Below are 12,208 nucleotides of genomic sequence, written 5' to 3' on the forward strand. Positions count from 1 at the left end.
GAGATGACAAAACATCATGGATGAAGTTTGTAAAATATGAATACGCGAAACTAAAAAATCGGTTTTGTAACAAAATATCGATATATTGTAATCAAACGTTTTACAGCACCAGTGGGAGGGTAAAGATGCGACTAAACAATTTATTTAAACAAATTCAGCAGCTGCCAATGATCCCAATGCATGCATTATTTTCCTGCCAAAATTCTACAGGTACCAGCGAAAACCGCATTCGATTTCATCAAATAGATCAGGAATTGAACGAGCCAAAATAATTTCGTCAGTATTTTGGACGATTGCACGACTCCGAAAATTTCATTTGTGATGGCCGCCCATTAAGTAAAAACGTGTCCCGCTGCTGAAGACAATTTCGGTCGTTTTTACCAGCAAAACTTATTGAATATTGCTGAAATTTTGGCAGTTGCTCCAGCAACGTACCGAGTGGTATGTAACGGTGGTGTGGTCGTGTAATAATTAAATAAAATGTAAAAAATGTGTGTGAAAAAATTTAATCGATTTTTTGTTTGTGAAAAAAATCATGGAGTAGTAGTGCCTAAGAAGCTCGCCAGAGGGAGCCAACACACGATTCGGAGTAAATTCGGTCTTCCGCGCCGCTCAAACTGCCGCCGAACGGCGATATACCGATAGTTATTCTATCGGCAAAACAGTGATGTTTATATGTGCCGCACAATGAAAAAAATTATTAACTACTATATAAAATTAAATTAAAATATTAGCCCAATCTCTGGGGTGTTATACTGTGTTAAAATGGCAACAAAAATTGAGGAACTGCGGACTAGCCGCTCCGAATGACTTCTGCCGCCGTTATTTAAAATTCGCGGCCTGTGAGTCCGCAGCGTCGTCAGTCTTCGGCTCTCTGGCCGCCATTATTGCTTTCCAGCAAAACCACGCTACGCAAAATCTAGAAATTTGTGTAAATTTTTCAAGCGAATTATCAACAAAATTTCGCTTGCAGGTGTGTGAAAAGTGCGGTAAACGATGTTAAAAATTCATTAAAGTGCCTGGAAATATACACACCCAGCGGTGGCTCACTAATTTGGCCAATAATTGCAAAAAACAAATCTCACATGAGGAAGAGTTGCCTACATTTTTTTCTTCTTTTTCGTCGTGTTTTGCGCTTCGTATTTCTTTCTGCTTCGTGCAATTCGCCGCGTTTGTTTGCGGTTGTCGCCGCGTGTGTGTTTGTTTATGCCGCCTTTTTTTTGTACGCGGCTTTCTATGATTTTGCATTTTTCGCATTTGCGACAAAAAAAAGAGGAATCAAGCTAAGAATGAAATGATTCATAGTATGAAACAAAGGCGAATGTGAATTTAAAGCGAAACAGGCATAATCGTCTCAGTGTGTTGTGTGCGTTTATTTAGATTATTTTTCCCGCGCGCGCTCACACACACGCCCACGTACACACGTTTCTACTATGCGTTCATTGTTATTGTGTGTGTGTTAGTTGTTTACTTACTAGTTTTGTTGTTGTCTTCGTTTCATTTGTAGATTTTTATCATCCAACGATAAGGAAAAGACAAAGAGTGAGAGAGAGAGAGGAGAACAACAAGAAAGCAACAACGAAACGAAGCGGCACACGGCAACAACTGGAAAAGAAAAACAATTTTCAATATAGAAAAATGATGATGAACTGAAATGTGCAATTTTGATGAACGTAATTATGCCAATTCACATACTTTTTTCGATTTCAACGTGAAAAATGTCGTCGACACAATTGCTGCATTCGTTGTCATTGTTGTTGCTACCATTGCGTTGTCGTCGTAATTGCAATCAGCTAATATCTCTGGCCATCTTGCTGCTGTCGGCCCTGTCTGCACGAATCGAGGAGTCCGGACAGCAGGAACAGCAGTCGGAGGAGGCGGAGCAGGAGGCGGCGGCGGCGGCAGAGGCGGAGGAGGAGGTGGACGAGGACGATAACGATACGCCCTATATAGCAACAAAGGTTGCTCTCAAGCGGCGTTCATTGATCATCAACCCAATTCCGATTCCGATCCCAAACCCACATCCACACTCACACCTATACCCACACGCGAATCTACATCCAAATCCACACCAAATCCCAACAAGTGGCAGAACGTTTGCCAAGGGAACGGGCACAGGGGCTGCGTTAACCAGCTGGCACAGCAGCCACAGCCACCGCAGCCCCGGTGCTAAGTCGTCGGAGGAGGCGGAGGAGCAGCTGGCCCGACTGTTTGCCAGCAGAATCATCGTACTGCATCTAGCCTGTTCATCCCTGCTGTTGCATACGCTTGGGACTAGCAGCATATCTCCTCCATCCATAGCCAGGTTGCCAGAGAGAACAACCGCCACACCAATAGCAAAAGCAACAGCAGAAGCAGCAACAACGAAACGCTTAGCAGCAGCAGCGGTAACGCATCGGAGTAAGATCCTCGAGAGCGGCGGCAGTAGCAGTAGCAGCACAAATCCCTTGACGCCGGTGGCCGGAACAGCCGTCAGCAGAAGGGTAGCAGCTCCCGCAGCTGTAGCAGCAGGAGGAGCATCCATAGCAACTTAAGCAGCCAATTCCACTTAACCAACCATAAAACAGATACAAAAACAAAACATAAGAAATATACAAAAACAGCAACAGCTAAAACGTTCCACATACTCCATATACACCACTCACATACAAACAAACAAACAACAGCAAACAAAAAAGTCAAAATGTCGAAGCTATCGTTCAGAGCACGCCATCTGGATCCGTCCAAGCAGATGCCCATCTACTTGGCCGAGGAGCTGCCCGATCTGCCCGAGTATTCAGCCATAAACCGTGCCGTGCCCCAAATGCCCAGCGGCATGGAGAAGGAGGAAGAGTCGGTGAGTAAATTCCCATAGAATGAATATTCGAAGTGAGATTTAATCATTGCTTTCGTGTCTCAATAAAAACAGGAACATCATCTGCAGCGGGCAATCTGCACGGGCCTCATCATCCCCACACCCGAGGTACTGCAGACGGACCAGCCCTTCTACGACACCTACTATCCGCCGGACTACAAGATGCCCCGCCAAATGATTCACATGCAACGTGTGTTCATTCAATTTCCCATATTCTTTCCAATACTAAACGTAATCCACTTGAACAGCTCTTGGCCTGGACACTGAGGTGCCCGACTACGATATGGACAAAGCGGACATGGAATGGCTGAACCAGCAGGAGCGCCTGGAGCTGACGGAGCTGAAGTTTGAACAATTGATGGATTTGCTGGAGAAGAGCTCGGGTCAAACGGTCGTCACACTCAACGAGGCCAAGTCTCTGCTCAATCAGGATGACGAGACGAGTATATCCCTCTACGATTACTGGCTCAACAAGCGCCTCAAGATGGTAGGCATTCGATTTGTTTTGCATGGTGGGACACCCGTAGATAATTCCCACTTTTTGATTCATCCTTTGCAGCAACATCCGCTGATACTTACTGTGAAGACAGAGAGTCGTCCTGGTGCCAGCTCCAATAATCCGTATTTGGCCTTTCGTCGGCGCACTGAGAAAATGCAAACGCGCAAGAATCGCAAGAACGATGAGGCCTCCTACGAGAAGATGCTCAAGCTGCGGTAAGAATTGAGGGGAATCTCACACATAAAGTCGGTTGCATAATTTCGGTGTAAATAATGCTGGCAAATTGACTGCCCTCTGATGCTAGAAAACATCATCATAGATTGTACCAATTGGCCAGCATATAGCGAGATATATTTCCATTTATTGTATTAATTAATTAATTACTGTTTTCCATATCAAAACAGACGCGACCTGCAGCGCGCCACAACTATACTGGAGATGGTGCGGCGACGCGAGGAGACGAAGCGCGAACAACTCAAGACGACGGTGAATATCTTTGAGAAGCGCGTCGAGATGCGCGACTTCAATGGTGCTGTCTACTCCGAGCTGAATGCTCAATACAAGAGCACGAGGTGAGCTCCCAACAAGAGAAACTGCCAGTTATCCAATGTATACTGATCCGGTCGCTTTTTTGTTTCGTTTACAGACCCGCGTATAATTCAGTGTATGCGAATCAATACTCACAAGGGGCGCCGGCCGCGGTTGGAACAGCGGGCGCCATTCTGGCTTCCCTGCCCCCGGGTCTGCTGTCAAGTGGAGGAGCAGCGGGCAATACGAATGTGTATGCCTCGCCGTCTCAGTACCTGAACACGTCGACAATGGGTAAGGCAAAAGGATGAAAGCATTTTACTCTAGACTAGTAACTAATTCACATTCCATTGTTTCGTTTTTAGACACCATCCACTCGGGCAGCGGCAACGGCAACGGCAGCAGCAGTCGCAAGGAGAAGCGTCCGTACAGGAAGCGCAAACACAAACTTCCCCGCGACAAGCAGCAGAATCAGCACCAGCAACTGCAACAGCAACAACAGCAGCAGCAGCAAACTCAACAGTATTTGCCAGGGCAGTCGTCGGGATCTGGAGCATCGCCTGCCCACCATTTGCCACATCATCTGCATAACAGGCAGCAGAGTGCCTCGCCGGCGGCAAACGATTCGATTCTGGACAGCGAGGAGGACGACTATCTAAATGGTGGCCTCAATGGCAACCAGCTGGGCTCCGAGAGCGAGGATGAGGCACCGTTTGCATTTCGACGGAAGCCAAGCTGTATTTACCTGCCCGTAAGTGTCTCTGAACATTCCCCCGTACATTACAAAAATTATATTAATGCTGGTGTTGTATTTCCAGACACGGCATCGAAATGGACGCTGGCCCTATGATTCGGCAGATGAGGAGACGGAAACGAGCAGATCGGGACCATATTCGGATCCCAAATATCGCTACACGCTGACCTCCATCAACTATCCCAGGTTTGTTGTGTTGTTGGTGTTTGCTCTTTTGCCTTTGCCCTTTGCCACGTACTCAAGCATAAATCGGGCTAATCTTGCAGGCCGCGTTGCATTGGCTTTGCCCGCCGTCGTGTGGGCCGTGGCGGAAGGATACTGCTCGATCGGGCCATAACGAACTTTGACGATGTCTGGTCGCAGTTGGATTACACGGTCATGGAGAGTGTCGTAAAGAGCAACAACGCCCAAAGGAGAAACAACCAACTGAAGCCGGACCTGCTGCCGGTGGCCAAACCCTGCTCCCCGCCCACTGTTGTTGATCTTGTTGTTGCGCCCGCATCCAAACCCATGGACACCGATGAGACGTCGTCGTTGCCGCTCGACATTGTCAAATCGGAGCCCACCAGTCATCAGGCGGATAAACCCATCGCCAGCACCGGGTCGTTGGGTGATTTAATGCTACCCCTGCCTCAGGACAAAGATTTGGACGAGGTGCTGGAGCTCGAGCCCGATGGGGAGGAAGATGACCTGGCCACCGATGACGAGAATGTCTCGCGGCTGAGTTTCTACAGTTCGGCAGTGACGTTGTCCCAGAACTCGCACGACATGCGCCTAAAACGGCGTCGCCTGCGCCACAAGAAACAGCAGATGCGGGAGCTCAATGCGGCCAAGCGACTGAAGAGGTCGTCGGAGGCAGCAACTGGAGGACAAGCAGCAGAAGCAGCTGGGGAGGAAGATTCTCTCGCTGCCTCGCTGGGTCCTTTGCCCAGGGCGTACCTGCAGCGTCTGGTGCTGGCCTTGGGGCAGAAACTCAAGCAGGAGGTGGAAATGGAAGTATGCGAGAATTTGGCGCCGCAAGAGGAAAAAAGCAGTGCGGCTGAGGAGGTGCAGCAGCCTCCTCCTGCGCGAGCCAATCATCAGCAGCACCACCACCGTTCCAATAACAACAACAACACCGTGTTGAACAACAACAACAGTAGCAGTAGTAGTAGTAGTAATATGAATAAGGATGTTAGCATAAGCGAAAAAATCAATGTGATAAAGCTGGAGGCAGAGGCGAACGATAACGTTGGGCAAGAGCAAGAGCAACCGGTTGCCTCCACCTCAGCGGCGGCGGCAGCAGCACGAGCCGTTGAAGCAGCCGCTGCAGCGGAAGCAGCATCATCGGGAGCAGGAGCATCCATGCTCGGACTTTCAATGGAGGATGCGGCCAAGACGATAAAGCGGGAGCTAATCGATGCCGACGACTCCAACGAGCCGCTGAGCAGCATACGCACCGCAACGGCAGCTGTCACTGTACTCCAGACCACCTCCGATCCCGAACTGATGGACGATGAGGCCGAGGACGATGTCAATCTCGCCCAGCTGAGCAGCATCATCCGCCATACGGCTGTCAAGAAGGAGCTGGAGGCCCAGCAGCAGCAACAGCAACTGCAGCAGCAAGAGCAGAGGGGATGCCCTCAGCAGGAGCTGAAGGAGGAGACCGTCTGCTTGAATCAGCTGCCCGATGTGATTCGGTTGCAGAATCTGCGCAACAGCCAAATGTACTCGAAGCCCAGGGACCTGTATATCGATGCCCCGGCAGAGGAACTAGACGTGAATTACCTGGGCGGACTCTCGCCCACCTCCAGTCAGCGTCTTGACATTTGCAACGAACTCCTCTCCGAAATCAGACGCGACTGGCTGCACTTTCGTCCCAAGACGCCCACGGACGAGCTCTCCGACAGCAACGATGGCGATAGCAAGCTCTGCAGCGGACTTTCTGGTGTCCATGCGGTGGACTGGACCCAGGATACGCCTATCAGCGTGGAGCTGAATCGTCTGGGAAAGCGGGAGGAGATCGAGAGCGACACCAGCACTTATTTCCTGAGCAATGCCTTCAAGTACACGGATCTGGACTCGGATGCCCAGCTCATTCAGACGGCCTACGCCCAGGACTATGCCCGAGGTACCAGCAAGAGTCCGAACTGCTCGGGATCCGGATCGGGATCCGCCCTGGAGTTCAACTTAAGCGCTGGCGATTCGCTCAATGACATCAACAATCTGCTCGGTGACGACGAGGACGACAACCATGAGCACATGCTGGACAACATCCTGCAGGAGTGCGCCATGGACGATCCCAAGGCTCTCAACCAGGCCACCAGCTTCTGGAACGGCATCCTGGACGGCGAGGCGGCTGTAGACGAGGTAGAGATTGCCGATCAGCTACTCGACTGCATCGACGAAAAGAAGCCCAAGGTGGGCGGAGAGTCGTCTAAGCGCGCTGGGCGCACTCGCAAGCCGCGGCCAGCGAATGTCCCTGTGGGGAGCTCGTCGTTTACGGTCTGTCCCACGCAGGAGTCACTCAAGGATCGTGAGGTCTTCTTCAGCCAGGAAGTGGTGACGCCCAAAGAGGAGCCACAGCCAGAAGCAGCTACGGCTCCCGTTTCGGCCACGATGACAACAACGCCAACGGCGACGGCAGACACCCTGGATCCTGTGAAGGTGGAGCCAATGGAGACACCTCAGCCGGAGGTGGCGATACCACCACCAGTCCAGTTACAGCCCACGGCACCGCCACAGCCACTGTTGCAGTCGCAGTCGATGCCACAGCAAATTGTGGCGACTCCCACGCCTCAGCTCATCAATATACCCGCCCAGATAACACCCCAGAAGCCGCAGATGTCGCAAATTCATTCGCAGGTGCAAACGCAGCAGCTGCAGCTCCCCTCACAGACACAGGCGCAGGTTCAAACGACGACCGGGCCTCAGGTGACGCAGTTGCTGAATCAGTTCGCCAATGCCAGTCCGCAGATCATTGCCAGGACGGAATACGGCGGCGGAGCGGCCGTCGGGGACATTGTGACCATCACACCGCACACGGGTAGCAGTCCCCTGCCCACCCTCTCCGCCCAACAGCAGCTGCAGCACCAGTTGGCCCAAGCCCAGCTACGCAATGTGACCGTTCAGCAGCGCCAGGGCACGCCCCAACAGGTGCAGCAGCAGCAGCAGCAACCCACCCAGCAACTGCTCTTCCAGATGCAGCGGGACGGGATCGGCTCGCCGGTAATCACCACACAGAGCATCGTCACCTCCTCGCGCTCCTTGACATCCCTCAACGCAGCCGGCGCTGGCGCCGCTGGCAATCATATGATCTACACCACCGGCAGCGGCGAGATTATCACGGCAGCAACAGCTGCCGCCGCACAGAAGGTCACCTACGCCATACAGAAGACAAGTGGCGGCGGCGGAGGAGCCACCACCACATCGATTGGACCCAATACCGTGATCACTCTGTCCAATGTGAAGCTGCAGAGCGACGATAACTGCTCCGCGGGTGGCGTCGGCTCCAGCTCCGGGTCAAGTGTGAACATCATCAACACGGCCAGTGGCCAGCAGTTGGCCGTGCACAGCATAGCCGGGATGCAGCAACACCAGCAGCAGCAGCAGCAGTGCACCACCACGACGCCTCTAATTGTCACGACGCCCAACCGCAACAATGTCCAGCAGCACTCGCAACAGCAGCTGGTGCAACAGCAGCCGATTGTGTGGCGACAGGTGAGCGGAACAAACACGGCGGTGGCCACCACGGCGGTGCTCTCGACGACAGCGGACACTTCGCCAGCGGCGGTGGGCAACAAGATACTCTGGACGAGTCGGGCCACCCAGAAGCGGCAGCTCAATGGACCCGAGAACACAGGTGAGTCACCATTCCGGTGTGGAACAAATATAACGTACATATTCTCTTTCGTAGGTTATGTGTCGTAGGAGAGGTACGAGCATCTAGTTTTCAAGATTTAGCTGCTTTTTTATAGAGTTGATATCTGAGGATATCGGAGGTATATTTGGAGATCAAAGATAGCCTCACGATTACAAGAATCTTCTTGAATTTTTTGAGTTGCATTGCAGGGAGAGATCTCCCTTATCAACATATACGTTTGGTTTTATTCTGTTCAATTCGGTTCTGTTCCATTGTTTTGGCCACGGATAATTCGAGTTTCATTCGTGCCGATTGTGTCTGTTCGCTTATGGGATATTTTTACAGGGAATATACGTCATTCACAACATTTGACGAATGTATGTGAATACTCCTTTGGCTAATTGAACGTTGGTTGGATTAGCAATCGAACTGCTTCCATAGTTCTACTAAATCACTTTTGTTACTTCTACTTCGATGTTAATTTCTCAGTGGAATTCACTTGCAAGTACTCTCACTCTCCCTGATTCTCTATCTGATATGATAGATTGGATGGCTTAGGTTAGGTTCCATAGGTGATCCGCATCTGAATAAGTTGTTCTGTCAGTGGCTGTGATTTTCGTTTCATTTCTCATATTCCATTACGCTGCAGGACGAGTTTGCATGATTGCTTTGGATGACCTTTGAGTCTGCTCCCACACAAAATGTCATTGATTTGAACGTAAACTAATTATCTTTTGCATTATATTTTCCTTGCAGACATCAACAAGCTGCTGCTGAATCGGAAGTTCTCACAGAGGAAGGTGATTGGCCAGCATCCGGGAGGACAGCAGCTGCAGCAGCAGGCGCAGCAACAGATTCAGCTGACCAAGCAACAGCTGCAACAGTTGGTGCAGCACGAGGATGATCTGGTGACGGCCACGACGACGATCAACAGCGGGGATCAGATGGACACTGGCGAGTCCCTGCAACAGCAGCAACACCACCAGCATCAGCAGCTGCAGAAACTCAGCAAGGTGATCAAGATGTCGCCATTCCCCCTGCTCGTCTCGGATCTCAATCTTCAGCAGCAACCGCAGCAACAGCAGCCTGGCCAGCACACGGGCCAGTCCCAGCAGCAGCAGCAACAGCTGAAGCCCAACTCGGCGGCAGCGATAGCGGCCAACCACAACTACAGCCTGCAGCCGGCCACAGCCATTATCAGCTCGCAGGCGGCGCCCCAGCAGGCCAACAAGATCTTCCTCACCAGCAGCAACAGTGGCGGCGGCGGCAACTTCACCATTGCCACGGCCAGCGAACTGCAGGCGGCAGCTGCGGCGGTGGCGGCCAGCAATGCCGGTGGCCAGAAGCTTCACTATAAGGAGCTCACCAACTCCAATCTCAAGCTGAACTTTGTGAGCAGCACGGGCGAGGCGCTGGCCAGCCAGACGCCCCAGCAGGTGGGCGCGACCACGGTGGTGCTGAACAAAGCCCAGCAGCAGCAGGTACACCACCAGAAGCTCAAGACGGTGGCCGCGGCCAATGCCCAACAGGTGCAGCAGGGCGACAAGCGAGTCCTTTACACCAGCTTGCTCAACGTGAAGCCGCTGCAGAAGAACAACAGCGGCCAGATGCAGATGCAGCTAGGGCCCGGCGGACTGCAGCAGGTGCTGCGCGGCCGCCTCAACAATTCGGCCATCATCACGAGAACCCTGCCCCTGGGCACCACCGTCAACAGCTCGGGCGGTGTCGGAGCCGGCGGAACACCCACCACCATCAGACAACTGGTGACCACCAATGCGAACAATGTGGGCTCCTCGGACGGAGCTCTGCTCAACGCCAAGGATGTGGGCAAGAGCCTCACCGTGGAGCAGGTGATAGCCAGTGCCAACAATGGCGGAGTGGTGATGCCCACAAGCAACAACAATAACAACAATGGTGGTGGATCAGGCGGCGGTGGCGGAGGTGGAAGCGGTGCAGGAGGAGTGAGTGGCGGTGTGACCGTGACGACATCGAGCAATGTTAACGTCCCCGGAGCCGGGGGAGCCGGAGTTACGTCCACCATCAACAGATGAGACGCGGACAGCAGCAGCTAACATCTAATGCCAAATGTTTTCTCCGTCAGTCTGCCCGGCGGCACCTCGCTGGGACTGGGAATGGGTCTGGGTATGGCCCAGGAACAGGCCGAGTTCCTGCTGACGCCGATGAGTGCGGCGCAGAGTCCGTTGATGGTGGCCCTAGGCCAGCTCCTGCAGCCGTCCTGCTGCTGTGCCCTCTGTCTGGTCAATCTGGGCCAGTCGGCGGCGCATCTGGGCTAATGCTACTACTACTACTACAACAACGCCCTATATATACATACTGTAGATTAAATGTAGAATTTCATATGCATACAACCCGCGCACACATACACACACACATGCCAGCCAGCCTTCAAAAATGGATTAGAACGAACCTAAACGATAATCGGATGGAAATTCCAAATTTTGTAACATAGCCAGGCGGCAGGGTGAGCTCTCCAAGGCCAAAGGGAAAGGGCCAAGCAGAAAGGGTCGATGTAGATGAGGAAAGGGGAGAGGAGGAAGGGAAGAGAAGAGATTGTATAAACGAAAGCCACCAATAACAAAGTTTTTGCTTAATTTGATTTTATTTATATATTATATATATATATAAACGAATATATTATATATATATATATATATATATGTATGTATGTAGAGAGAGACATGTGTGTGTATAACGATTTAGGTCTTATTTTTCAAGATCGCCTAACCCTAAACCATATTTAGAATTACACAAATAAAAACAAGAGATATATATATATATATGTATGATGTATATGCATATGTGAAGCATTACTCGAGAACACTCGGCTCTTTCTGCTAAGTTGGAGATTTCCCCTAGACACCCCGCACCACGCCCCTGCCGCTATAAACCCGCTCCATGTGTTAAATAGCAAACTGTAAATATTCGATTGTAAAACACACACCACCCACAAAACACACACACACAAACAAACAAACAAAAAAAGTAGCAGCAGCAAGAATTAATTGTAATTATGAAACTATATATTTAGTGATACGAATAGTTGTAGGAACGATGGAGAGGCCGCCGCCTCTCAGGCTCACGCCGTTTCAGAATCACGCGCTTTATCCGGGCTGCTGTTCGATGTGGCCCCCACGCCCTCGCGTCACTGCGATTCGGGGGCGGGTAGCCAATCGCGGCAGCCCCCCTCCCGGGAGAAAAACCACAAGAAGAAAAGAAAAAACACATTTTTCAATGTACGTAAATTAAATTAACTTATCTTGTAGCCTAAAAGATGATAAGAGAAGAGAAAAACCCACGTTCACTCCCCACTGCAGAGGGAAGAGCAGAGGATCGATAGAGAGGAGAAGGGAGAGTTGGAGGAAGGAGCATAAGAAAAAAAACTATTATTGTATGCGATTATTATTATTATTTTTATACAAGGTAATACTTTTATTGTATTTGTAATGCTTATGCAACAGCAACAACAACAAAAACATAAACATAACAATAATAATATGATAATGATGATAATATGTTATAATATAAACACACTAATGATAACAATAACGATAATATTTTAAAATCCAAAACGAAAACAAACAAAAAAACAAAATCATTTAAATTATAATTACGTAGAGATGTACTTTCCTAGATTGTAAATTGTAGAGCGGTAAGAGCGTAAGCAAGAGCGATAATAAAATGGAAAACAAATTGCAAACTTCAACAAATGCG

General features: G+C 50.5%; 1 protein-coding gene across 2 annotated transcripts; it reads left to right on the forward strand.

The window, feature by feature from the left end:
* The first annotated feature begins 112 nt into the window (after positions 1-112).
* Positions 113-10,536, forward strand: LOC111081111. Of its 2 annotated transcripts, none has more exons than XM_022377056.2 (11): positions 113-441; positions 1,508-2,836; positions 2,909-3,044; positions 3,103-3,341; positions 3,414-3,568; positions 3,758-3,925; positions 4,000-4,175; positions 4,247-4,632; positions 4,700-4,821; positions 4,902-8,476; positions 9,233-10,536. In XM_022377056.2, exons 2-11 carry the CDS (start codon positions 2,684-2,686, stop codon positions 10,525-10,527), a joined length of 6,405 nt encoding a protein of 2,134 aa, XP_022232748.2. In that variant the 5' UTR covers positions 113-441; positions 1,508-2,683; the 3' UTR covers positions 10,528-10,536. The 2 variants fall into 2 exon arrangements, with proteins under 2 accessions (XP_022232748.2, XP_041448765.1); XM_041592831.1 differs by lacking the exon at positions 113-441 and adding an exon at positions 870-973.
* The last annotated feature ends 1,672 nt before the right edge of the window (positions 10,537-12,208 follow it).

This window comes from Drosophila obscura, unplaced genomic scaffold (genome assembly GCF_018151105.1).
Source record: "Drosophila obscura isolate BZ-5 IFL unplaced genomic scaffold, ASM1815110v1 contig_186, whole genome shotgun sequence".
Taxonomy (NCBI): Eukaryota; Metazoa; Arthropoda; class Insecta; order Diptera; family Drosophilidae; genus Drosophila; species Drosophila obscura.